Here is a 27,024-nt window from a genome sequence, read left to right on the forward strand (position 1 = left end):
CAAAACTGTGCTCTTACCCTGCTAATTGAACCTTCACACTCTGCTCTTACTGGTGCAATGTGCAATCAATGAAGACTGGCTACCAGGCTGGTCCAATTTAGCCATGAAAATGACAGGTGTTTCAGTTTCATTGTCCAACCCCTGTATATACGGTGGGGAGAACAAGTATTTGATACACAGCCGATTTTGCAGGTACTCCCACCTGCAAAGCATGTAAAAGTCTTTAATTTTTATCATAGGTGATCTTCAACTGTGGGTGATGGAATTTGCATTTTATTGCATGACATAAGTATTTGATACATCAGAAAAACAAAACTTAATATTTGGTACAGAAACCTTTGTTTGCGATTACAGATATCAAATGTTTCCTGTAGTTCTTGACCAGGTTTGCAGACACAGCAGCAGGGATTTTGGACCACTCCTCCCTACAGGTCTTCTCTACATCCTCCAGGTTTCGGGGCTGTCGCTGGGCAATGTGGACTTTCAGCTCCTCCAAAGATTTTTAGTTGGGTTCAGGTCTGGAGACTGGCTAGGCCACTCCAGGACCTTGAGATGCTTCTTACGGAGCCACTCCTTAGTTGCCATGGCTGTGTGCTTTGGGTCATTGTCATGCTTGAAGACCCAGCCACGACCCATCTTCAATGCTCTTACTGAGGGAAGGAGGTTGTTGGCTAAGATCTCCTGATACATGGCTCCATCCATCCTCCCCTCAATACGGTGCAGTCATTCTGTCCCTTTTGCAGAAAAGTATCTCCAAAGAATGATGTTTCCACCTCCATGCTTCATGGTAGGGATGGTGTTCTTGGGGTTGTACTCATCCTTCTTCTTCCTCCAAACACGGCGAGTGGAGTTCAGACCAAAAAGCTCAATTTTGTCTCATCAGACCACATGACCTTCTCCCATTCCTCCTCTGGATCATCCAGATGATTCATCATTGGCCAACTTCAGACGGGCCTGGAGAATTACAGGTCAGTTGGGAGAATCTGTGGACAAGACAGCTAGTCATATACTCCAAAAATCTGGCCTTTAAGAGTGGCAAGAAGAAAGAATATGGAGTAAACCTATGCCAAAATAAAAGTATTAATAGTTTTGTAGTGGCTATTGTGAAAAATGTTACGCACTGTTGCTTGTTCTGCTCTTTATAGACAAGTGTAACAAGCTGATAATTGCTGGTTAATAAGTTAATGGGTTATTTCCTCGGGTAGTCTGCCAACTGTAGCTTTAAAACAAAGGTGTTGGACTGTCCGCATTTTGAGCTCTTGGAAGTCAACAGTCTAATTTGTCTTTCTGGTAAGAAAGAGAAACGTGCAGTAGCCATCTTTCAGCCAGCTGACTACCAGTGAGCAGCATAGGTGCAGAAAGCTCTTCAGTGCTTTCTCTAGCATCTAATTAAATTAACTTTAAATTTAAACCGTATTACCAAATATTTGAGTGGTTTAGAAATGTGTTTCAGAAATCTCAAACTTTATTTTGAAGTATTTTTGAAGTACTACAGTTTGGGACTCAGCAGTCTAGGTGTTTCAGAATTTGGGCTAGAGATTCTCAAATGCATTCCAGATTCCTGAAAAAACAAACACTTAAATAGCCCTTTACCAAACCCCTGAATCAGAAGATGTAAATCAGATGACGTCAGCCAACTGTTGATGTAAATAAAGAATAACAAATTTCATTTGGTTGTCCCTAAGGAAATGAGCCATATGGCCCACATCAAATACCTCCACTGGACAGGCTAATTACAAGAATAACCCTCAATCCTTGTTCATAGCTTAGTTATTTGGAAAAGTATATGCAGTACTGGCTGGTGGGTTACATTTGCTTAATTGTATTAATTAATTATATTTTTAATATATTTTAATTATTTTAATGGATGGTCGTGTCACTTGGTAGTATCTGCTTGTAGTTTCCCCTTCTGGCTACTAGAGGGCAGAAAGTTGTAACGCAGGATAGAACTGTCTGAAAAGATATTAAAATATATTTATACATCAGATTCGGGCTTTTAATAAAATATGTTTTATAAAATGAAAGGAAAACATAGCCCTCACAAATCTAAGATAACAGAAATGTTTTTTATTTTTTCTTCGTGGTGACGTCACATTCGCCTTTCCGCTCCTGCGTGCAGCAGCAAACATGGCGGACGGCTAACACATCCGTTGTTTTAAAACAAGTCCTGGACGGGGATTTTTTCTTTAGGACTAAAACCAGTAACCTGTCCGTTGCTGTGTGTACCCAGAGGGGTGTGTAAGCTTCGCCGCGGCCTGTATTTATTTGCCAAGGAAAAGGTAAAGCCAGCGTTGCTTCCCGTTCTGCTGCAGTTGATGCTAACGCGGGCATAGCTTCAGTTGCATGCTAATATGACCAGCTACGACTTCACAGCTAATATAGTTTAGATCCAGGGGGGTAATCGTTTTTAAAATATGTGCATCATCTTATCTCATCTGCACTGAATTATTGCGACTTGTTATTTTGACTTGGCCTGATTAAATCGTTTTAACATGTTAGCTGACGGTGGCTAGCTAACTGCCAAATCAAAGCGTGCAGTGGTCGAATCTTTACGAAGCTTCAAGTTTATCAAAACGTTTAACAAAATAACGGGACAATAAATGTACCTTATTGCTTGACTAGAATTTAGTTTTTAGAATACTACTAAACGTAGCAATCTATGTTTAGTTAACGTGAGCAACATGTACTGTAGTTTAAAAAATAATCAGATTCATGTGGTAAACATAAGTATGTTGGCTGACGCTGTTAGACCTGTATGTAGATCATTATAGTAGAATGAGCATTAAAATACCTTTCAAATGATACCAAGAGGATGTATGTAGGTTAGAAAATACGACCGTTATGGCTTTTTAAATGAATGCATTCTAGGCTAATTTATCTACCTCAATTTACATTAAAATCTGTTAAAATAATAACAAGACATTGTTTAATTCCTAGTTTGTCTTTTATAATATTTCCATGAAACGTTCAGGAAACATTCTTGCGTTAATATTTAATCTTTTTTCGCTGGCTACAATAAATGTTTGGTAATTGACTGCAATCATTCTTTACTATAATTACAGACTGTAATTCTGCAGGTATTTCTTTTTTAACGTAAACATCATGGTTAAATTATAAATCAAGACACCATACTTTGCTCAAACCAAAAAAAGGCAATTGCTTACGGGTTAAATCAGTCGATTTCTGGTGTACAAGTACTTGAAAACATTAAAAGACTGTTTGGTTCAAACAGAGTCTAATCATCCTCAGGCAAATTAAAGACTTTTAACTTTGTGCTGTGTTGGTAAGAAGAATGAAAAGAAATAGATCAATTGTGTTCTGGTTGTGTTTTCTGTACAGAAACGGTCTGCTTCTTCCAACCTAAAATGGCAAATAAAATTTGGATACGAGTGGGTCCATTTGCCTGATCACAAATAAGCAGCTGCAGACTCAATGATAAAACACATGTTAAAGAAAGCTCCGATTTTTAATAGATTTGCATTGTGAACCTTGTTAATTGTGTTTTAACTCATCACTGGAGGTTTGATTTTTGGCAGGGTCAAGAAAACAAACTGCAAGAATGGGGCGACGTTCTACCTCCTCCACCAAGAGTGGGAAGTTTATGAATCCCACCGACCAGGCTAGTAAGTGTCAACCTGTAAATAGAGCTGCTTCGCCTGCCACTGACCTGTTTACCAACACTGGAAAAACATTTTACTGTATCAGTGGGTTAATGTGGGTGCAATAACTATTATTGTGTTCCGTTTTTACAGGAAAGGAGGCCAGGAAAAGGGAGTTGAAAAAGGTAAATACAGCCTTTAAACCCAACATTGACTTAAATGTACAAGGTGTTGCATTGAGTCGCTGACATTGTGAATTTGTTTGTTAGAACAAGAAGCAGAGGATGATGGTGAGAGCAGCTGTGCTGAAGATGAAAGATCCCAGGCAAATCATCAGAGACATGGAAAAGCTGGATGAGATGGGTGAGAGGGAGGAATGTTGTGCAGTAACGTGTTTTTGGGAGAATTTACCTTTTTTAGGTTAACGTCAATGAGTCCGGTTTTTGCACATTAAACCCTTTAAATGTCAATAAAAATGGAACGTCTTTTTCGTTTCTCAGAGTTCAACCCAGTCCAACAGCCCTTATTGAATGAAAAAGTACTAAGGGACAAGCGAAAGAAGTTACGTGAGACATTTGAACGCATCGTCCATCTGTATGAGAGGGAGAATCCTGAAACCTACAAGGAGCTCCGCAAACTGGAACTCGAATATGAGACCAAACGAGGGCAGCTGGCTCTTTATTTTGACTCGGTCAAGGTACGACTCAACCCATGTGTACATTTATATCCTAAACATTAGGTAAACATTAAAACATCTGTTGGATGCAAAAAAAAAACCCCAAAACAAACGGCTGTTGTGGTGAATGTCTAGTCTATTGAAAAAGTCCTGTTTGATCCAGTCTAGCTTATTGGAAGCACTGTTACAAATTCCTTAATATAAATTATGAATAGATTGTGTTATGTTTGAGCTCTTCGTATCTGGGTTCAGCATTATTTAGTCCATGCCCTGTATCCTACTCACCTTCTGATATTAGATACATGATCTTTTGTTCAGAATGCAGAGTCAGTGGAAGTGGACAGCATCCCCTTACCCGACATGCCTCACGCCCCATCCAACATCCACATCCAGGACATCCCATTACCAAGGGCTCAGCCTCCCTCTATACTGAAAAAGATCTCCTCCTTTGGGTAGGCTCAGTTTGGTAAAGTTTTCACATCCTGATTTGCAAAAGTATTTACACCCCTTGGATGTTTCTATTTTTAACCACAAACCTTAATTTATTTTTGGGAAATTTTGTGAAAAGAACCGATGTATGATTTTCCGAATTGTGGAGCTGCAGAGATCCACTTTCAGGTGGGAGAATCTGTTGGCAGATTAGTCGTGCACTTGACAGATCTGGCTTTTTTGGAAGAGTGGTAAGATAAAAACCATTATTGCAGGAAATCCAGTTTGGAAGAAGGTGCTCTGATCATAATGAGACCAAAACAGACCTACATGCAAAAAGCTATGGGTGGTGTAAAACACTGAACAGCATCCCCATGGGAAAACCTGGTAGTGGCTGCCTGATGTTAAGGGGCTGCTTTTCTTCAGCAATGCTTGTCAGAGTTGATTGAAATTTGATGCTCAAAGATGCTCTCCGTCCAATCCTTCTATTTTGCCAGTAAAAATTGGTAAATTAGGCTCTAAATGTGCAAAGCTTATAAAGACTTGCAGCTGTAATTGCGCTGAAAGGTGATTCTGCAAAGCATTGACTTAAGGACACTAAATACAAATCCTTGTCACACGTTTTAGGTTTTTATTTGCAAAAAAACATGTAGAATTTCCCTTGCACTTACTTGGGTTGAACTACTAGATAAAATCCCGCCAACGTGCATTAATGTATGTGATTGTATTTTGATGAATGTAAAAAAGTTCAAGGGGTATGATTACTTTTGAAAGGCTCTGTATAAAGCTATAAACTGTTTGCCACAGAAGTAATTCTGTTTTTCTCAATATTTCAGCAAACCATCCTCTGGAACAGGACTGCCAACAGTTCCCAGTGTCCCGCGTTTACCTCCTGGGAAGAAACCTCCAGGACCCCCTCCAGGCCCACCACCTCCACAGGTGCTGGCGCTGTATGGCATTCCATCTCGACGAACGTACGGCACAGATTCAGGTAACATTCAAACAGATTCTGACCATTCTGACTTCTTAACGGGCTTTCTTTTAGATGTGTTTCATCACTTTGTTTGTTCTATTTGAGCAGACCCTTCCGTTCCTGGGTTAGAGAGGGACTCTGCCATGGATTTGGGACGGGATCGCGACAGCGGGAGTGAGAGTGACAGAGATCGGGATGATGCGGATGACGACAGCGACTCTGAGGAGGACAGCGACGAAGACGCAGATGAAGGAGCAAATGGAGATAGAGCACGTGCGAATCGGCAGGGTGATGACAGGGAAAGGGACGAAGACAGGAGCGAAAGACACACTGGTGAGTGTCACTTCAAAGATCCAGTAGGTTTTAACTCTTCAGCAGCCATAAGCAGTTTGTAAAACAGACGGCATGTGTTTTTGTTCGTTCACTTGTTCCTTCGTATATTGATGTCTGATTCCTGTAGGTCGCAGTGTTCGCTTTGCAGATATAACAGCAGATGAGTCCCAGGATGGAAAAAGAAAGAAAAAGAGAGTAGTGAAGAAGACGAAGGCCATTACTCCACTGCAGGCCATGATGTTAAGGATGGCAGGTACTCACCATCGCTACCTTGTTAATACATCTTATTATTGTTTAGTTTACATAAGAAGAGGTTGCATGCAATTTCTTTCTTATCTTCAGGTCAGTCAATTCCTGAGGAGGAAGAAGAAGAGGAGGTAGAAGAAGAATACACAGATGAGTCAGACGCCTCTGACACTGAGGATAGAGGGCCACCAGGGGACTCTCAGACCCATGTTATGGCCAATCAGCATCTGCCCCCTCCTCCTGGGGCAGTTGGACAGCAAGTACCTCCGCCCATGCAAGGCCCACCAATGACTGGACCTCCTCCACTAGGTCCTCCACCAGCTCCTCCAATGCGACCCCCCGGTCCTCCTTCTGGCCCACCCCCTGCACCCCCTCCAGGTTTGGTTTTTTTTTTTTTAGACAAAGCTTGGTGACATGGGTTGTTGTTTTTTTGGGTGTTGTACATATCTGCTAATATAATGCCATGAGTAATTTAGATATGTTCTGTCATTTTTAGGTGCCCCTCCATTTTTGAGGCCTCCTGGTATGCCTGGAGGAATTCGGGGTCCAATGCCTCGTCTCCTGCCCCCTGGTCCTCCACCTGGCCGACCACCAGGCCCTCCTCCGGGCCCCCCTCCCAGTCTTCCTCCAGGCCCTCCACCACGTGGACCACCTCCCAGACTACCACCCCCAGCACCACCCGGTAGGTTTATGTACAGCTCCTTGCGAAAGTATTCGCACCCCTTGAACTTTTCATATTTTTCTCTGTTACGACAAACTTTGATGTGCTTTTGTTTGATGGCCAAATAATTCTGAACTGGTAGAAAGAGGACACAGTTTTCAATACTTTTACCAAAAAAAATCTTTACTCTGATGCCCCTAAATAAAATTGTGCACAATTAGTTGCCTTTAAAAGTTACCCATGGTAACTCTGTAGGAGCTGCAGAGATTCACGGGACAGGTGGGATCTGTCAACAGGCCTTAATGCAGGGGTGTCAAACTCCAGTCCTCGAGGGCCGGTGTCCTGCAACTTTTAGATGTGTCCCTGCTTCAGCACACCTGAATCAAATATCTAGGTCATTAGCAGGACTCTGGTTATCCAGCCATTTGATTCAGGTATGCTGGACCAGGGAGACGTTTCAAAGTTGCAGAACACTCGCCCTCAAGGACTGGAGTTGGGCAACCCTGCCTTAATGGAAGAGAGGCATAAAAAAATCCAGTGCTAAAGGAAAGTTGTAAAAGTCCCATTTAAAGTTTGCTTCAAGCCATGTAGGAGACGAGGCAAACATCTAGAAGAACATTACGTGTGGCAGAAAAATAACTGTTCATCACTGTGAGCACACCATCCCCACAGTAGAACATGGTGGTGGCAGCGTCATGTTGTGTGGTCTTTTTTTCCCTGATCCTAAGCTATTTTAACAGATTTAGTAAAACCTTCAGGTTCTAGATGTGCTGAGCTGATAGAGAACTACCTCAAAAGGCTTGAATCTTTATTTGTAACTGAAGTTGTCAAATAACAAAATATTTTTACATGACACTTTACACAGAGGTTAAGAGGAATATTTTATGTAGTTTTCTGTATCTGTTTTCTTTAAATGACCATTTTTGTGTGTCCCTGTCCAGGTATCCCACCTCCTCCCCCAAGAGCAGGAGGCCCCCCACGTCCTCTTGCGCCCCCACTCACCATGTTTCCTCCACCTCTCAATTCCAATGTGCTCAGTGCACCTCCCAACATTGTTCCAAGGAAAGGCCCAGGTTCCGGCCAGGAAGGTTCACAGAGCAACATGCCACCCCCTGCCATGCCCATGCGACCTGGAATCATGCAGATGCCCCCTCCCCCAGGTACAGCTGGCGCCCCTGGCAGCCATCATCACGCGGCCACCATTGAAAAAAGAGCCAACATCACTTCCGTGGCGGGTGCAGGAGGCAGCCTGGCGGCAGGTGCTGGCGCAGGAGGGGCCACCATCTCAGCCAAACCTCAAATTATCAACCCCAAGGCGGAGGTCACCCGCTTCGTGCCAACGGCACTGCGGGTGCGTAGGGACAAGGGTGGACCAATGCCAGGGGCAGCGACCGAGAAAGTGGGGGGAAGTGCTACAGGACGGAGGGGAGACGAAGGGTTGGGAGGAGGACACTGGCAGAAACAGCAAGCGGCTGCTCCAATGGGGTTGGTCCACCCATCCCAAGTGGGTTCTGTTCCTCAGCCTACCATGAAAACTAAAGACCAAGTTTATGAAGCTTTTATGAGAGAGATGGAGGGACTGCTGTAAGACTAAGGAGGGTCTTTAACTACAGAAGTGTTTTTCTTGATTGCTGTGCAGAGTTGTAGAAGTAGCTGTATTTAGAGCCTTCAGCAATATCATTTTCTCTCTGTCTGAGCTGTAACCATAACATTATAAATTCGATCCTAAATTTATATTAAAAATAACATTTCAATTATTGGTTATCTCAAGGCAACTGAACACTATGTGTTTTTATTTTTTAAATCTAAAGACTTGTTTCCTTCCAACAAGTTATTTGACCTCAGTGAAGCAACTTTGTGTAATTGATTTTTATTTTTGCTTTAATTATTGATCATCTAAATGGATTGGTTTTCAGAATGTCAGAAGCAAAGTGTGAAACAGTTGTCCTGCAGCCAAATAAAAATCGGTTCCGACATGTTTTGTGGTCATGTTTTATTGAAGAAGATATAAGCAAGCATCTTAAAAGAATTAATTTTCTGGTTATTTAAGCGTAAAGATATTGTTTAAAGTTCAACGAGACGTTTCTGTTATTAATAATGAAGAATCTATCGGAAAAACCCAACTTCCCGTCATCCTGTGGGTCGTGACGTGTTTCCGCATCTGCGCACATCGGAGGTGACCACACGTTGCGACGGAAAGCATGGAGGACCGGAGCCCGAAGGAAAACACAGCTCAAAGTGTGAAAGATTCTAGCAGTGATTGTGATGAAGAAAAGGTTAATAACGGAGGATGCGAGGAGGCAGTGAAGACTTTTAAGGACCTGGTTGGTTTCTTCTCACACAGACAATAAGAGTAGATTTGGTAGCAACAACGTTTTTTTCGGTTAGCTAAACCAAGCTAATGCGTTATGTAAACATTAGCTCCTCAATTGAGACATCCTTACTGTGTCATTGTCTGAAAACTGTTCGTAACGCTGAATAAAAGACATCTTCCATCTTGTAAAAGTGTACCCGGTATCTGCCTCCTGCAGGGTGTAACTGAGGTTCTCTGTGAGGCCTGTGATCAGCTGGGATGGAAGAGTCCAACTAAGATCCAGGTGGAAGCTATACCTGTCGCTCTTCAAGGTTAGAAACATGTTACCTCTCTTACCTTCACTGCCACATACACCCCTCACATTCCTGCAGATCTTTAAGAATATGTTTCCATGGGACAACGCTGACACTTTGACACAATGAAATGTAGACTGTGTGGAGCTTATATAAAAGTGTAAATTTATTCTTTCCTCAAAATAACTAAAGATACAGCCATTAATGTCTGAACCACCAGCAACAAAAGTGAGTACACCCCTAAGAGACTACATCCAAATTGAGCATTCTTGTCATTTTCCCCCCAAAATGTCATGTGACTCGTTAGTGTTACTAGGTCTCAGCTGTGCATAGGGAGCAGGTGTGTTTAATTTTGTAGTACATCTCTCGCACTCTCTCATACTGGTCACTGAAAGTTCCAACATGGCACCTCATGGCAAAGAACTCTGAGGATCTGAAAAGACGAATTGTTGCGTTACATGAAGATGGCCAAGGCTACAAGAGGATTGCCAACATCCTGAAACTGAGCTGTACCACAGTGGCCAAGATCATCCAGCGTTTTAAAAGAGCAGGCTCCACTCAGAACAGACCTCACGTTGGTCGTCCAAAGAAGCTGAGTGCACGTGCTCAGCGTCACATCCAAATGCTGTCTTTGAAAGATAGGTGCAGGAGTGCTGTCAGCATTGCTGCAGAGATTGAAGAGGTGGGGGGTCAGCTTGTCCGTGCTCAGACCATACGCTCCACACTACATGAAATTGGTCTGCATGGCCGTCATCCCAGAAGAAAGCCTCTTCTGAAGTCTGTCCACAAGAAAGCCCGCAAACAGTTTGCTGGAACCATGTCCTATGGTCTGATGATTAATTTGTCTGGTTCAGATGGTCTCAAGCATGTGTGGCGGCAATCAGTTGAGAGTACAAAGATAAGTGTGTGTTGCCTACTGTCAAGCATGGTGGTGGGAATGCCATGGTCTGGGGCTGCATGAGTGCAGCAGATGTTAGGGAGTTACATTTCATTGAGGGACACATGAACTCCAATATGTACTGTGAAATACTGAAGCAGAGCATGATCCCCTCCCACCAGAAACTGGGCCGCATGGCAGTGTTCCAGCATGATAATGACCCCAAACACACCTCTAAGACGACCACTGCTTTATTGAAGAGGCTGAGGGTAAAGGTGATGGACTGGTCAAGCATGTCTCCAGACCTAAACCCAATAGAACATCTTTGAGGCATCCTCAAGCGTAAGTTGGAGGAGCGGAAAGTCTCAAATATCCGCCAGCTCCGTGATGCCGTCATGGAGGAGTGGAAAAGTATTCCAGTGGCAACCTGTGAATCTCTGGTAAATAATGGTGGCCACACAAAATATTGACACTTCAGGAACTTTCATTAAGGGGTGTACTCACTTTTGTTGCCGGTGGTTCAGACATTAATATCTATATCTTGAGTTGTTTTGAGGGAAGAATAAATTTACACTGTTATATAAGATGCACACAGACTACTTTTCATTGTGTCAAAGTGTCATTTTGTCAGCATTGTCCCATGAAAACATATACTTAAATATCTGCAGGAATGTGATGGGTGTACTCACTTTTGTGATACACTGTAGTTTTACATAGCAGTCCGTATAGCGTAAGAAAAACAAGACAGATTTAGCTTGATTAGAAACTATAACTTCTGACCTGATGTTAGTATATTGTTTTTACAAGTTAAAAAATATAGTAATCAAAGTTTTCATAACCCTTGAACTTGTTCCCTTTTTCCCACATACATTTTTTTTTTCTAGTGATGTAATGTTACTGCCCATAGTAGTGCATAATTGTGAATAAACATCTGCAAAGTGTGATGTGCATTTATATTCAGCACCTCCATGAGGAAATATGTCTAGGTAAATAAGTTTTTTGGGCTACGTTCCTTTCAGGTTTTGCTAGATACCTTAAAGACAGATTGGACGAAGAGCATCTGTCAGCATCAGTTTTCTACTCGGTTGACTCAGATTCAATTGAATTTTGGTCTGGACTTTGACTAGGCCATTCAAACACACAAATATGCATTGCTCTAAACTATTCCACTGTATCTCAGGCTCTATGTTGTGGATTATTTGCTGAAAGATGAATCTCTACCTGAGTCTCAATGTTTTTGCATCCTTTTACATGTGTTTGCCTCCACTCATCTTCCCATCAACTCTGACCAGTCTGACCAGCATCGGATTATGCTGTTACATATTTTATAGATCAGGCATACACTGGAGGATGATACAATGTCTGCTCTGTGCATGCTGCTGCAGTTAGTGACTGTTTTTGCTTGGATGTCACATACCCTCAAGAATGATCAGCCAGCCTCTGTGTGCACTGGCTTCTCTGCTTCAGTTAAACATCCCTCAGTCCGGCGCTACAAAACTATACCTGTAACATGACCAAATGAATACCACAAGGCCAACCCCCTCCCCTCCAGAAACACACACACAAACAGCAACAAGATGGAGATAAACATTGGTTATTAATACCAGCCAGTTTTACCAATGGGACCAATACCGATATCAATGCCGATATAATTTGCATTCCTGGCACTGGAGGATCTCTCAGTCGAAAGCTGAAATGAAAGGATGATCTAGAAGGCGCTAGGGGCGAGGTGGAGTAGATCTGCAAATATGATGGCTGTGAGCAATGTCAAGTTTCTCCACTACAAGATCTCTGGAGACAGAGAATCAGCTGCTGCTTCAGCCACCTCATTTCAGCATCCTCCTTGTACTTCAAGAAATGAGCAAGTCTGAGCTCAGGGTTTAAAAAAAGATGAAATAAAGAATAAATCGTTTTTCTTCTGATTAAAGCTGAAACAAACTTTCAGTACGTTCCACCCTAAAAGTAAAACTCAACAGCCAATATATTGTGTCAGATGAAACAGTATTTGGTTCTCTGCAGTAGGGTAATGTGGCTCAGCTCTCTTTGTGTCCATGTATCCTCTTTGACCCGCAGGCAGGGATGTCATCGGCCTGGCAGAGACGGGTTCAGGGAAGACTGGCGCTTTCGCTCTGCCTATCCTCCAATCACTGCTGTCTTCACCTCAGAGGCTCCACACGCTCGTCCTCACGCCCACCAGAGAGCTGGCCTTCCAGATCTCCGAGCAGTTTGAGGCTCTGGGCTCCAGCATTGGGGTTAAATGTGGTATGTGTCTGTGAGAGGTCACCTGGTTTGTTGTGGATGGTGAACACTCTTGTTTGTAATTTGTCACACATCTGTTGCAGCTGTGATTGTTGGTGGAATCGACATGATGTCCCAGTCCTTGGTGTTGGCTAAAAAGCCACATATTGTTATAGGTAAGAGAATAGTTGTTCCCTTTTTTCTGTTTATTGTTTATATATTGATGTGTTCTTTTTCTGAAGAGATGTGGTCAAAACGCATGTTAATCGTAAAGAAAGGCAGAAACATTGTGCAGATATCTATCAGCCATTAAGTGCACTGTTTATCTGCTTCTGTTCTGAGTCGTAACCCTTGTAGTTATGATGCTGATTCAATGTTTTTCAGCCACTCCTGGTCGATTGATCGATCACATGGAGAACACAAAGGGCTTCTCCCTACGAGCTCTGAAGTTCCTGGTCATGGATGAAGCAGACAGGATCCTCAACATGGACTTTGAGACTGAAGTGGGTCCTCACGGGAGAGTATTCACTCTCCTTTGACCTTTTCACATTTTTCACGTTACTACAAATTTAAAGGAAGAAGATCCATTTTTTTCCAAATAAAAATCTGCATAGTGTGACATGTACATGTATTTAACATCTTTTACTCTGATACCCGTAAATAACATCCAGTGGAACCAATTGGCAGACAGGTCCATAATTAGAAAAGCAGCAAAGAGGCCCATGATAACTCCAGAGGAGCTACAGAGATCCACACCTTGAGTGAAGAAACTGTTAAAAGGATAACTATTAGTCAGCCATTTGACAAATCTAGTCTTTGTTGAAGAAGTGCAGGAGTAAAGCTATTGTCCTGTTTGCAATTTGCCATAAGTGTAGGAGGCACCACAAACCTCTAGTAGGAGGCGCTTTGTTCAGATGAGACTATACTTTGACCTTCTGTCCTACAAGCAGCATGCTACATTTGGAGGGAAGCTAAAACATCACATCACCCTAAACACATCAAACCCTAGGGTGATAATATTTTTCTTCAGTAGGGACCAGGGCGCTGGTCAGAATAGAATGGAAGACGGATGGAGCTAAATGCAGAGGAATCCTGGGAGAATATCTGTTAGTAAACCTGAGACTGGGACAGAGGTCATCACCTAGCAGGAAAACGAATCGAAACATAGCCAGAATTGTATCAAAGCAACGTGTTAGAATGGCTCAGTGAAAGTCCAGACATAAACCCAACTGATAATTTATTGCAAGACTTGAAAATAGGTGCTCACCAACGCTCTCCAATCTGATTGAGCCCGAGCTATTCATACTCCCTAAAGACCTTCAGCTGCAGTAAAGGTGGTTCTAGAAGGTAGCGACTCAGTAGAATACACATGCATACCACACCTGGATTTCATTAAATATTTATATTGTGAAAACTATGTATTGTTTCCTTTCCGAAACCGCAAATATGTTGCTGTTTGTAGTTGTAATGTGAGAAAATTTGAAAAAGTCCAGATTTTATGAATACTCGATACAACTGGATTACACCGTGTTCTCTCGGCTTGTAAAAATAAAACTACACATTAGATGAACTTGCTATAAAATTAAACACCAGAGGAGCATGGATACATTATGTCACCTCTGAAATATGAATTAAATAGTGTAGATTTGCAGTCACATATCTATCACCTTGGCTGTTCACCCATTAAAATATATATATATATATATTTTTTTTTTTCAGGTGGACAAGATCCTGAAAGTTATTCCCAGAGACAGACGGACCTTCTTGTTCTCTGCCACCATGACCAAAAAGGTAGGCAAACACTTTTAGTGAAATTCCAGATGGTGTGGTGCTTTCGGGGCCAGTATGGGTTTCCGGGCTCAGATGTTGTGTTGCCTTCACTGACAGGTCCAGAAACTCCAAAGAGCAGCTCTGAAAGATCCTGTAAAGTGTGCTGTATCCACAAAATATTCCACAGTAGACAAGCTGCAGCAATACTACGTCTTTATCCCTTCCAAGTACAAGGTAGGGGGTTATATGATGTGATCTTGTATGTTATCTACTGTAGTCTCATGTCTGGGCTTTTGTTCGTTGGCGTGTAAAAATTGTCTATGCTGCTGCAGGACTGTTACCTGGTGTCCATCCTGAACGAGCTGGCCGGGAACTCCTTCATGATTTTTTGCAGCACATGTAACAATGCCCAGCGGGTGGCGCTGATGTTGAGGAATCTGGGTATCACTGCCGTCCCTCTTCACGGACAGATGAGTCAGGTAGACCTCACTTTGCTTTGTCCTATTGGACTGAAAATTCTGAAACATTGGTCTCTAAAACGGATCAGCTTGCTAAGTCATCTCTCTCCTCTCTTTTGGTCAGAATAAACGTCTTGGAGCTCTTAACAAGTTCAAATCCAAGTCTCGTTCTGTGCTCCTGGCAACTGATGTGGCGTCTAGAGGTCTGGACATCCCTCATGTTGACTGTGTCATCAACTACGACATCCCCACACATTCAAAGGTACGACAGGGTTGATTTTGCTGTAGTTATCCAAAGATTTGCTTCTCTGATAAAATTATAAGGGTTCTCGTTACCTGTCTGTCCTCACAGGATTACATCCATAGAGTTGGGCGAACAGCCAGAGCAGGGCGGGCTGGGAAATCCATAACTTTTGTGACACAGTAAGAAAAGCTTTTTTATTTATTTTAGCTGTGCATTCAGGTTTCTTTTCACGTTGTTAACTCCGTTCCAATCAAGTATTTACCTTGTCTTGCCATCTCTGATCCTGAAGGTATGACGTGGAGCTTTTCCAGCGAATCGAAAGTTTGATCGGGAAGAAACTCCCTGCATTTCCTACACAAGAGGAGGAGGTGATGATGCTGGTGGAGAGGGTGAGCGAGGCTCAGAGATTTGCCAGGCTGGTAAGTACCCCTCAAAGGATGCTCACTCTCAGATGTTGCCACAAACATGTAAACCTGGGTTGAGCTGTGGCTTGCCAATGTTCTGTCATGAGTGCTGTGCCTCTGATGTCTTCTAGGCTCCATTTCATTTTAATGCTCCAACCTGCAGAATTTTATTCAATCTGATTTAAATTTTTAATGGTATCCCTTTAATCGATGCATAGGTGCAACAATAATATATATTGACTGAATATTTTTGAGTGATGAATAAAAGGGTAGAATAGCTTCATGTTAAAACAATTCTTCCTTCAAATGTTAGTTAACATTAATTGAAATAAAGAAGTTCTCATTAGTTGCTATCAGTTTACTTAAATAATGAAATAATGATTAAACCAATATTTTAATAAGCTATAAAAAATAGAAATGGGTTCTTTCCCTACAGCCCTTTTCTTAATAACTTAAGCAAGTAGGTGGAGGCATTATGGGCACTTGTAGCTGTAGCGGGGTATGCAAGATGATGATTCTAGAAACAAACTTCCAAGATGAAAAAAAAACTAACTGTGATGAACCACAGGAGGAAAATGAGGTGAGCTCATCTTCAGGGTATCTGATTTTTTATACTTGGGACCTTCATCAGTCAGGCAGGTTATCTGTGTGGAAACTCTGAGCAGAACCGGCTGCTGAATTATGTCATGCCAGGTTGATGAACATCGTTATAGTTGTTTCCATCTCTGACTGTCCATCCATCTTCAGGATTCTTTGAGATTCATGTAAAGTGGGTGAATACGTTTTTTTTGTGGATGTAGATGTTTTCTAGACCCTAATATCTGTTCTCTTCCCCCCACATTTGGATGTCCTAAATATAAGAAAAACGTTCAGTAACTTTTTATGTTAACTTGGACATAATACAAAAACTATTACTTTAAGACGGCACTCAGTGATGTTCATTAAGAGGTTCCTACGCTCCCTTGAGGATGTGTGAAGATAATGCTACATATTTATACTATGCTTTTGGAACATCTTTCAGGAAATGAAGGAACAAGGAGAGAAAAGGAAGAGGCCCAAAGGTAGAGATGGGGATGAGGATGACTCTGAACAGGCGAGCGGAGTGAGGAAGAAAGTCAAAGGCGGTTCAGGAGGAGGGAGGAAGAAGGGTGGAGGAGCCTGGAGAGGAGGGCGCTGAAGCATGAAACTCATAATAAAATGTACATAACCACAACACAAAATGCCTCTCCTTTCTCTGATGTAAACTTTACTATTCTGACGGCTTGTTTTCCACACTTCATTTTGCAAGCTGACTATTTAATTACACAATAAGGTCTTTCTTTGTCCATGTATGACTTTTTTCCATTTGTAATAAAACGTTGCAGTAAAACCTAAATCCTGCCTGTTGGAGTTATGTTGGGCTTCAGATGCTGCATCCATTCAGAGAAATGAAGGAATGACGCTTTGCCTTACGGCCATTAATGTTTTAAAAATTTTTTCTTTTTCTGACAAAAGTGTTAAGATACATATTAGGTATTATTCTCTACTTCTACAACTGCATAGTGGTGCTTGTTTGATGTGGATTTTGTTATAGAGCAAATCGGTGGCGGTTTTTGAAACAAGTGATATGGCTTCCCGCCCAGGGCAGCAGCAGATTTGAGGGTGGCTCGAGCATTTAATGTGAAAGACTACATTTACTCCTTGAATGAGTTTTCTACCAAGTGTTTGCATGTCCAGTCAAAGCAGAGTGGCCCCCTCCCCTGTTGAGCTGTGTTTAACACTGTCAGTACCTGATGTGTACCTGAGTATAGTGCTCAATTTTTAATACTTTCTAACCTTTTACTATTTCATTTTATCTACTGCCTTCTGAAAAAATGAAGACAATCAAAGTCTGTTTTACCAAATTAATACATAGAGTGCATATGGAAGGTGTGTGATAATCTTTAAAGTCTGTCCGTCGTGTGGCCACATCAATCAGTTGTCAATCATCCTCAAATATCAATTGATACCTGATGTGTATTGCTTGCTTTTAGCCCATTGAGTCGATAATCGTCATATGAAACGGGTTTTATAAATAAATTACCAAATCATCAGCATACATCAAATGATTACTACAAAGGTTACTGACCATGCAACCAGTCTTACATTCATTTATCTTGACAGAAAGATCATCCAGATACAAACAGAAGAGAACAGGACCAATTATCAGTTATTATATACTCTTAAAATCTTACTCTCCTTAACTGCTCGCTGACATATTTGGGCCCTGCTGAGCACTCTTCTTAGATTTTGATTTTAACCTGCCGTAAAGCAGAGTGCATACCTCCTTCTGTCTGAAAGCAACCTACAGGTCCTTCTCAAAAAATTAGCATATTGTGATAAAGTTCATTATTTTCTATAATGTAATGAAAATTTAACATTCATATATTTTAGATTCATTGCACACTAACTGAAATATTTCAGGTCTTTTATTGTCTTAATATGGATGATTTTGGCATACAGCTCATGAAAACCCAAAATTCCTATCTCACAAAATTAGCATATTTCATCCGACCAATAAAAGAAAAGTGTTTTTAATACAAAAAACGTCAACCTTCAAATAATCATGTACAGTTATGCACTCAATACTTGGTCGGGAATCCTTTTGCAGAAATGACTGCTTCAATGCAGCGTGGCATGGAGGCAATCAGCCTGTGGCACTGCTGAGGTCTTATGGAGGCCCAGGATGCTTCGATAGCGGCCTTTAGCTCATCCAGAGTGTTGGGTCTTGAGTCTCTCAACGTTCTCTTCACAATATCCCACAGATTCTCTATGGGGTTCAGGTCAGGAGAGTTGGCAGGCCAATTGAGCACAGTGATACCATGGTCAGTAAACCATTTACCAGTGGTTTTGGCACTGTGAGCAGGTGCCAGGTCGTGCTGAAAAATGAAATCTTCATCTCCATAAAGCTTTTCAGCAGATGGAAGCATGAAGTGCTCCAAAATCTCCTGATAGCTAGCTGCATTGACCCTGCCCTTGATAAAACACAGTGGACCAACACCAGCAGCTGACACGACACCCAGACCATCACTGACTGTGGGTACTTGACACTGGACTTCTGGCATTTTGGCATTTCCTTCTCCCCAGTCTTCCTCCAGACTCTGGCACCTTGATTTCCGAATGACATGCAGAATTTGCTTTCATCCGAAAAAAGTACTTTGGACCACTGAGCAACAGTCCAGTGCTGCTTCTCTGTAGCCCAGGTCTGGGGAATGCGGCACCTGCAGCCCATTTCCTGCACACGCCTGTGCACGGTGGCTCTGGATGTTTCTACTCCAGACTCAGTCCACTGCTTCCGCAGGTCCCCCAAGGTCTGGAATCGGCCCTTCTCCACAATCTTCCTCAGGGTCCGGTCACCTCTTCTCGTTGTGCAGCGTTTTCTGCCACACTTTTTCCTTCCCACAGACTTCCCATTGAGGTGCCTTGATACAGCACTCTGGGAACAGCCTATTCGTTCAGAAATTTCTTTCTGTGTCTTACCCTCTTGCTTGAGGGTGTCAATAGTGGCCTTCTGGACAGCAGTCAGGTCGGCAGTCTTACCCATGATTGGGGTTTTGAGTGATGAACCAGGCTGGGAGGTTTAAAGGCCTCAGGAATCTTTTGCAGGTGTTTAGAGTTAACTCGTTGATTCAGATGATTAGGTTCATAGCTCGTTTAGAGACACTTTTAATGATATGCTAATTTTGTGAGATAGGAATTTTGGGTTTTCATGAGCTGTATGCCAAAATCATCCGTATTAAGACAATAAAAGACCTGAAATATTTCAGTTAGTGTGCAATGAATCTAAAATATATGAATGTTAAATTTTCATCATGACATTATGGAAAATAATGAACTTTATCACAATATGCTAATTTTTTGAGAAGGACCTGTATTTTACAATCATGGCCATGGAGGGTTTGTGTGTCCTAAAAAGCTTGGGTTTACATGTCAAATCTGCAAAAGTTTTTGAATTGAATCACTTGTAAATCTAAGTTTAATGACTTTTACGTTTTCTAAACAAGTCATATGATTTGGGTATTGAGATTTGTTTTTTCTAAAATTTGACCCTACAATTGAAAACGTAGAAGACGTAGGGGTGTCTGCAATTACATAATGAATGCCGATGACTTGATTTCTGACTTTATGATGCATAAAGCAATGATACCACCTCACTCTGATTTACATTAAAATGTTTTTATTATCATTTATGGATGTACTTCTTTAAAAATGTCTAAATACGTGTAAGATTAGTTGGACATAATTTCAGAAAAGTCCACAGAGCAGAGCACAGCATTTTAAGCCCTGGGTCAGATCTGTCAATTTAGATGTTCTGGACCGGCCGATTTCGGTCTCTGTTTGGGCAGCAAACATTAGCATCCTCATGTGAGCACTGATGATTGCTCAAGCTAAAAAGAGAAGCTGATACTACATATAGAGGGTTTTTTAACAGTGCAACAAAGGGCTGCACAATACATCCTTATTGCAATATGAATAATGCAAAGATTTGTTTGGAAGTCAGTATTTTGTTGGTTTCTTACAGCTGTCATGAATGCACAGTTTGCATGCCAATAAGAAATTTGGTCTTTTGGATGGAGCCTCAGTGCTGTGGAGGCTCCACACCTGCCACAGATGATGCTAAAGGTCATGGCGTGTTGGAGTAATATTACAATCTAATTTCCTGTCACCATGCAGCCCTTTTCTTAAGTATTTATTTACCAAAGTCAAAGGTTAGGTGGCTCTGTTTTTGCGAAACAGACTGCTGTTCTCAGGAATTACAGCTTTAATTAACATAATGACAAATGCTGTGAAATACATACAAGTTGCTCAATTCTTTTCAAAACCATAATTATTCACAGTAAGGCAATGCTGTATACATTTTCAGTTGTCTGTATAGACTGTTACCTTTTATTAATGCAATAAGAGTTTGGAAATCATAACTTTTTGTGTAAATGTTTTATCCATCCATCCACCCACCCATCCATCCTTTTATCCATCTGCCCATCCATTCATTTTTCCGTCCAATTATTCATTCACCTTTCCGTCTATTTGTTTCTCAAACTGATTATTTCTCAGTTCATCTGCTTGTCCATTGTCCAGTTGTTTGGCCATCCATCCATCCATCCATCCATCCATCCATCCATCCATCCATACATCCATCCATCCAAACCAGTCAATTATCCTGCCGTTTATTCATCTGTTTGTCCATGTATTTATTTGTTCGTCCATCTATCCATTTGTCTATCGTCCAACAATTTATCCATCTCTTTTAGATCTTTTTGTTTGTTGTCCATCATCTATCCATCCTCCCGTTTGTCCATTGTCCATCCCGATCGTTCAGGCTGGATATCCATCCATCAGTTAGTTTGTCTGGTTGTCCACACAGCTGTCCATCCATTTGTCCATTCGTATCTCTGTCTTTCCGTCTTTTTGTCCATTGATCCACCCGCCTGTCCGTCTACAACCCATTCCTTTAATTTACTATCCGCCCATTTATCTGTTCGTTAATTTTCCCATCTTCGTCCATTCATCCATCATCCGTTCATCTACACTGAAAACTCTGGAAATTTGAGTCTGGAAAAGTTTGCAATTTTGACTTGAAAAATATGTAGAAACCCTGGCATCCCATTAGAAATCCAATATAGAATTTACTAGCAAACATCATGTGACCCACCGTAAGGAACTGGCCGAGGGCGCGTTTCATGGCTGAACCGCCACTGGAGCAAAGCAACAGTTGTAAGAGGTTTGAAATATTCATATCGTTTGTTCCCAGCAAATTAAGTCTTTGTGTTTTTACAGCCAATGATAAATGAAGAGGAGCACCGCAAGCTGAGAGCCCAATTGTTCCGAGGGTACATCCAGGGAGCGTGCGCAGTGCATAGATATTTGTGCGCTAGACTTTAACAACAAGGTCCCAACAAAAATGTTTCATTTTTTTCAATGTTTAGGTATACGTAGGAGCGGACTTCATCTGGTATATTTACAATGATCCCCTGTCCTCTAGTGAGTGGGCGGACACAGCGTCCTAGTGCTGGCGTATTGATCTGGGTGAAGTGTATCTAGGTGCGCTCGGTCCGTCGTAGGCGGGAGCAGCAGCGGTCAGGTCTGCTCCGGTTTGGAGAGGGGAGGCTCCTACTTCAGAGGCAGCTCTCTGAGCCTGTGGTGCGCCCTCACAACCCAGAAATACATGCCTGCATCTCAGAGGTGTGGAGCTGTTAGCTGCTGCTGCTGCTGCTGCATACGACGGCTACGTCCATCTGACCGCTGAGTCGCTGACAAACAACAGGTAAGTTTGTGCTTGTGTGGCGCGCGGGCAGGTTAGGGATGATGGTGCGCGTGGTGAGCGGACCACCACGACCAGTCGGTCTCCAGCAGGGAGAGGAGCTGCTTCGAGAAACTTCATTATGTTACTGTTTATTCTATGGTTCAGTTTAAACCCGGATTCTAGCGGCTGTAGTTAAAACACGTCACACAGGGCTGCTTCACTCATGTAATTGTTAACGGGGTAACAGTGATAACATTGTAACAGTGTAATAGTAGCAGTGCTTTACTTGCCTACTGGTAGCTTAATTGGTATAATTAACAGGTTCGCTAGGGCTAAACATAACGAAAAATATCCAAACTGCGTTGTTAGTTCACTTTTAACGACACATTTCATACACATTTTTCCTTTTTATCTACGGTGTATTGCACATTCCTGTCACCTATTTTGCGTTAGCTCGTTATAGCTGTGGCGCAGGTTTATTACTGCAGATAGAGCACCGTATGCGAGCAGCAACTTTTATTAGCCGAATGACGGCATTATGGGCCTGAAGGGGACAATTTACTACGCGGTGAAGTCTCCAGGAGGAGGAGGAGAGGGGCTGGATATGTGTGCCATCCACGACGCCACGGCTTCCCGTATGATCTAATGCATAAGCGTCTAGCCTACGCAGTATGCGCATTGCTGTTGGGCAGGCCGATCCAATAACTCAGCCTCAGACCAAAACCTGCCATAAAAAGTTTTCATCTGGATTTGAAAGCTGCATTCCTTACCCACCCCGTCCTGTGTCTTTGGTGGCATTACATCAGGAAGAAGGACAGGACTGCACACAACGGGATGTGTCATGGACATTTAATACCCAATTTACCTATTTAGAATAAGACCAGGATCTCAAAAAGTCAGAGGACTAGTATTTATTCCAAAATGAGGGATAAATCAACTAATGTGACAAGGAAAAGAGTTTTGAATGTTATGGAATAGAAAAAAGTATGAATAAATAGAACATGAGACACTGGACGACAGACAAAATGTCAGTGAGGACATTAAGGCTGACTATAATGAGAGAGAAAATACCTGCTAAAGAGCAAAGTGACTAAATGGAAACAAAGATGGCTGCAAGAGATGCACTGATCAAGCATTCTGTGGCTGATTTCCGATCACGATTTTGTAAAGCTCTGACATGCCAATACCAATTTTTGCTGGGTTCTATGTTATTGCTAAAACAGTTCAATTTATCCAGCTGGATAAATTGAACTGTTTTAATTCATCCAGCTGAAGGTCCTGGGTTCTGGGACGTCCCTGGTTTCGAATCCCGGGCTAAGATCGTTCTGCATGGAGTTTGCATGTTCTTCTCGTGCATGCGTTGGTTCTCTCTGGGTACTCTGGCTTCCTCCCACAGTCAAAAAACCCGATGGTTAGGTTATCTCTCTAAATTGCCCTTAGGTATGAATGGGTGTGGGTTGTTTGACCTGTGTGTCTCTGTGTTGCCTTGCAATGGACTAGCGACCTGTCCAAGGTGTATCCTGCTTCTCGCCTGTAGACCGCTGGAGATAGGCACCAGCTCCCGTTCGACCCTGTACGGAATAAGTGGATCTAGAAAATGGATGGATGGATGGATTACTTCTTCAAAAATAATCCAAAGTTGCAGAGCTGTCTCTTCTAGAAAAATGTATAAATAAAGTAAAATCCTGCAGGTTATAGGAGAGAGGTAAACATGAATAAAATGGAAAAAAAAAACAAACAAACTACCAAATATCTCATTTACTCCTTTACCAGTAAATTATAGCTTTTCTTTTTTGCACACCTCAAAATGCCATGTGAATTACATAAAAATATATTTAGTTTTTCTTTTCATTTCAGTCATTTTAAAATAAATAACTCAGTGGTGTCCAAGTTAATAATTTGAAAAGAAAAAGCTCAGGTTTGCACTTCTGTGTTAGATTGTGAAGTTATCCATTCATTTATTGTAGCAATGCAGGGCCCTTAAAAAGCGTTTGTTTCTTGGTCGATCATCATTCACACAGTATGTGAGAGCGAGAGAGAGCAGTCAGTGCTACACAGCTCTGGAGTTAAACAAGGTTTCAGAAATACCTGGAAACAAAGAATGATTTAAGAGTTGTCATTGTAAACTGTCTTTCACATCATGGTAAAACAAAACGTCTTAAAAGTTTAGAGATATATCCCCACATCTTTCACTATGGTTCTTTTTCAACATATTCATCTCTTATTCGTCCACCTGGAATAAGTGCTGGTAAAAAAGCTGGGTGTTCCATCTTATCTGTACGAAACAAACTCCACATATTTACATTTGTGATGGTAGGACAGAGAGGTTCAGAGATTTTTTTAACCTCTGTTACCATTCTCCTTACTGTACACACTGGCTGGATAAACTTAGGTCACTATTCAGCCTATTTGTCAAAGGTGTTCCGGTTGTTTTAAACTTTTTAATTATTAATTATTATTAAAACAATCATTTTAATTATTTAAAATATCTATCTATCTATCTATCTATCTATCTATCTATCTATCTATCTATCTATCTATCTATCTATCTATCTATCTATCTATCTATCTATCTATCTATCTATCTATCTATCTATCTATCTATCTATCTATCTATCTATCTATCTATCTATCTATCTATCTATCTATCTATCTATCTATCTATCTATTCCCATGAGAAAAGTAGAAGTAATGGATTATAAAAGAAAGAGTCCTAAACACTTAATAAATCCATCTTTTGTTGCAGTAACAACAAAAGATGGATTTATTTTAAGACTTTTTATACATATTTATAAGTGGCACCAATAATTGTGGATGGTAATATATAATTCGCCCTACATTATCCATTGCAACATGTATAGTTGTATAATTCTGAATAGCAGTAAAATAAAGTTAATCTTAGTTGTAGCATCAATAATAATAACTCCGCCCCCTCTGCCTTTTACAGGTGTCTACATTGTACTGGTAAATCCCAGGGAAGATGTCCCATCGAAGTGGGCAAGAGGACCCGGAGCGGTACCTGTTTGTTGACCGGGCCGTTGTGTACAACCCGGCCACACAGGCTGACTGGACGGCCAAGAAGCTGGTGTGGGTCCCCTCGGAACGCCACGGCTTTGAGGCGGCGGGTATCCGGGAGGAGCGCGGTGAGGAAGTGCTGGTGGAGCTGGCAGAGAATGGCAAGAAGGTGGTGATCAACAAGGATGACATTCAGAAGATGAACCCGCCCAAGTTTAGCAAGGTGGAGGACATGGCTGAGCTCACCTGCCTGAATGAGGCATCAGTGCTGCACAACCTGAAGGACCGCTACTACTCTGGACTCATATATGTGAGTGTTTAAGCCTGAAGGCTTTTAAAAAAATTGTGATTTGGGACACTTTTTCCTGGAGATCCCTAATTAGATTTTTTATTCATGGTCTATTTTAAAAGGTAATAATCTGTGTATGTTCTTGTGGAATTTGACCAGTTTTGGTCATCTGTCTTGTGGATTCTTGTTAATTTAGGATATTATTTTTGTAGAAGTAATTTTAGAAAGGGCATTCAATAAGTACATACTTCCTCATAGAATGACTGACAAAGCTCGCATCCACCATAAAACCTCCAATCTCCTGCTGCCCATATATTGTTACCTTCTCTTTTATAATTATAGAAATATGAGTACTTTGCAAGACACTGTATGTTTTTGTGTTTTCTCAAACGTGTTCTTTGAATCTGAATCTGAACAAAACCTCATTAAAATGATACTTATTTTTTAATGGTCAAAGTTTATACTGTTTTTACACTGCTCTGTCCCCATGATCTTATTTCAGTAGAGCTGAAGGTTCTCTGTGATGTTCTGCTTGTGATGTCGACCCATTTAGTGGCATGTTTTCCAGGAATAGAATGTGGGCTATCACCTCAGAGACTCTGATTCGGGCACTGCAAGGCCGACTGTTGCACTTGCTGTTGTCCTTCTGCAGGACAAAAGATTCCAGCTGATTTCCTTAAGAAGTCAGGAACTATTTGGATGTTTTCATGGGACACTGCTGATAACATAAACAAAAAAATAGTCAGGAATATACAGAAGTAAGTGAATTTTTCCATACGATTTAAATTTGATCTCATTCCAGAAACCTCCTCGTCAGTTCTCCTGTAAACCAGGTTGAAATTGGTTTTGGAGCTTGTTAATTGTCCCCTTGCCGAAAAGAAATTGAAAACATGTGTCTGGCTGTGTTAGGTTTCTGTCAGGAAGAGAATCTTCCCCTTTCAGCTCAGTCATAGAAAACAGCCCCCCTCTGCTGTTCCTAACACTTTCCAGAACATTTACCCCCCCAACACCTCTGTAGGCATAATATAATGGCCCCCGCAGGGTGTGCTGTTTTTTGGTGTTATTGGAAAAATGTATTTTTCTGAATCATGCTCTAATCACGGTGAAGATGGTTTATTTTACTAAGGTTTATTTTCTTTTCTATTAATCACTCTAAGTGATAGCCCACCTGTGATCCGTAGTGACATCTTGTCCCGTGCTTTTGTTTTCTGTAACTCAGGAAATTTCATGAGACGTGAACAAATATTAAATCCTGCTTTTGGTCTGCATTACGGCACCAGCTATTGGCCAGGATGACGTTCTCACAATATTGGGACATTGAGTAAAAATACATTTTCATGGTGTCGGTGTGTTAACAAAAAACCTTTAAACAAAAAATTGATAACGTGATCTAACTGTTATTATTTCAAACCAAAATGGTGTTGCTGTTATTAAAATACTATAACATATTGATTATTACAATGATAATAATGTTATCTACAGTTTCTATTTAGTTTTTCATATATTGATACATTGACAGAAGCACACATATATACCAGGCACTCTCTAAATGTAATAGCGATTTCTTAACACTTAGTATATTATAGCTTTTGCCTTTCTGCTCTTTATAGTTTGCCAACTGCAATTTCAAAACAATATGAAGTTTATATATATTTGTTCACTGTCAATGTTTTTCATACCTGGAAATATTGGGCTGGAAAGAGACTCTCGAAGCATGAAAAAATCAGAGTAAAAATACCATGGCTTCAATGCTGTTAGCAAAACAAAATTAACCAAATAATGTGAAAAAAAAAGATTTTAGCACTTTGAGTTGAAAACAAAAAGCAACAGTTACTTTTACTCCTGCTAAAATTGCACATTGATTCTTACAGTTATTGATAATAATATCTATAACATGTTACTGTTTTTTGTATTTGATTCATAAACTTAAGCTACAATAAAAC

General features: G+C 41.2%; 3 protein-coding genes across 3 annotated transcripts in view; all 3 read left to right on the forward strand.

Annotated features, from left to right (window-relative positions):
* Positions 1-2,094: 2,094 nt before the first annotated feature.
* On the forward strand, positions 2,095-8,895 carry LOC124862235 (WW domain-binding protein 11-like). The gene is made up of 12 exons (XM_047356050.1): positions 2,095-2,279; positions 3,537-3,623; positions 3,753-3,784; positions 3,869-3,962; positions 4,100-4,296; positions 4,594-4,727; positions 5,541-5,695; positions 5,786-6,010; positions 6,138-6,263; positions 6,353-6,634; positions 6,753-6,938; positions 7,859-8,895. Exons 2-12 carry the CDS (start codon positions 3,560-3,562, stop codon positions 8,503-8,505), a joined length of 2,142 nt encoding a protein of 713 aa, XP_047212006.1. The 5' UTR covers positions 2,095-2,279; positions 3,537-3,559; the 3' UTR covers positions 8,506-8,895.
* A 169-nt stretch (positions 8,896-9,064) lies between these two features.
* On the forward strand, positions 9,065-16,890 carry LOC124862454 (probable ATP-dependent RNA helicase DDX47). The gene is made up of 12 exons (XM_047356370.1): positions 9,065-9,241; positions 9,449-9,542; positions 12,475-12,663; positions 12,744-12,815; positions 13,024-13,142; positions 14,359-14,430; positions 14,527-14,643; positions 14,742-14,888; positions 14,992-15,129; positions 15,220-15,290; positions 15,401-15,530; positions 16,537-16,890. Exons 1-12 carry the CDS (start codon positions 9,119-9,121, stop codon positions 16,690-16,692), a joined length of 1,428 nt encoding a protein of 475 aa, XP_047212326.1. The 5' UTR covers positions 9,065-9,118; the 3' UTR covers positions 16,693-16,890.
* Positions 16,891-21,681: 4,791 nt separating this feature from the next.
* The window catches only part of LOC124862636 (myosin-10-like), a 92,443-nt gene continuing 87,100 nt past the window's right edge, over positions 21,682-27,024 (forward strand). Inside the window, exons 1-2 of the mRNA XM_047356682.1 lie at positions 21,682-21,798; positions 24,725-25,102. Coding sequence (XP_047212638.1) covers positions 24,758-25,102 — 345 coding nt within the window. The 5' untranslated portion in view covers positions 21,682-21,798; positions 24,725-24,757. The remainder of the gene's footprint in view (positions 21,799-24,724; positions 25,103-27,024) is intronic.

This window comes from Girardinichthys multiradiatus, chromosome X (assembly GCF_021462225.1).
Source record: "Girardinichthys multiradiatus isolate DD_20200921_A chromosome X, DD_fGirMul_XY1, whole genome shotgun sequence".
NCBI classification, from domain to species: Eukaryota; Metazoa; Chordata; class Actinopteri; order Cyprinodontiformes; family Goodeidae; genus Girardinichthys; species Girardinichthys multiradiatus.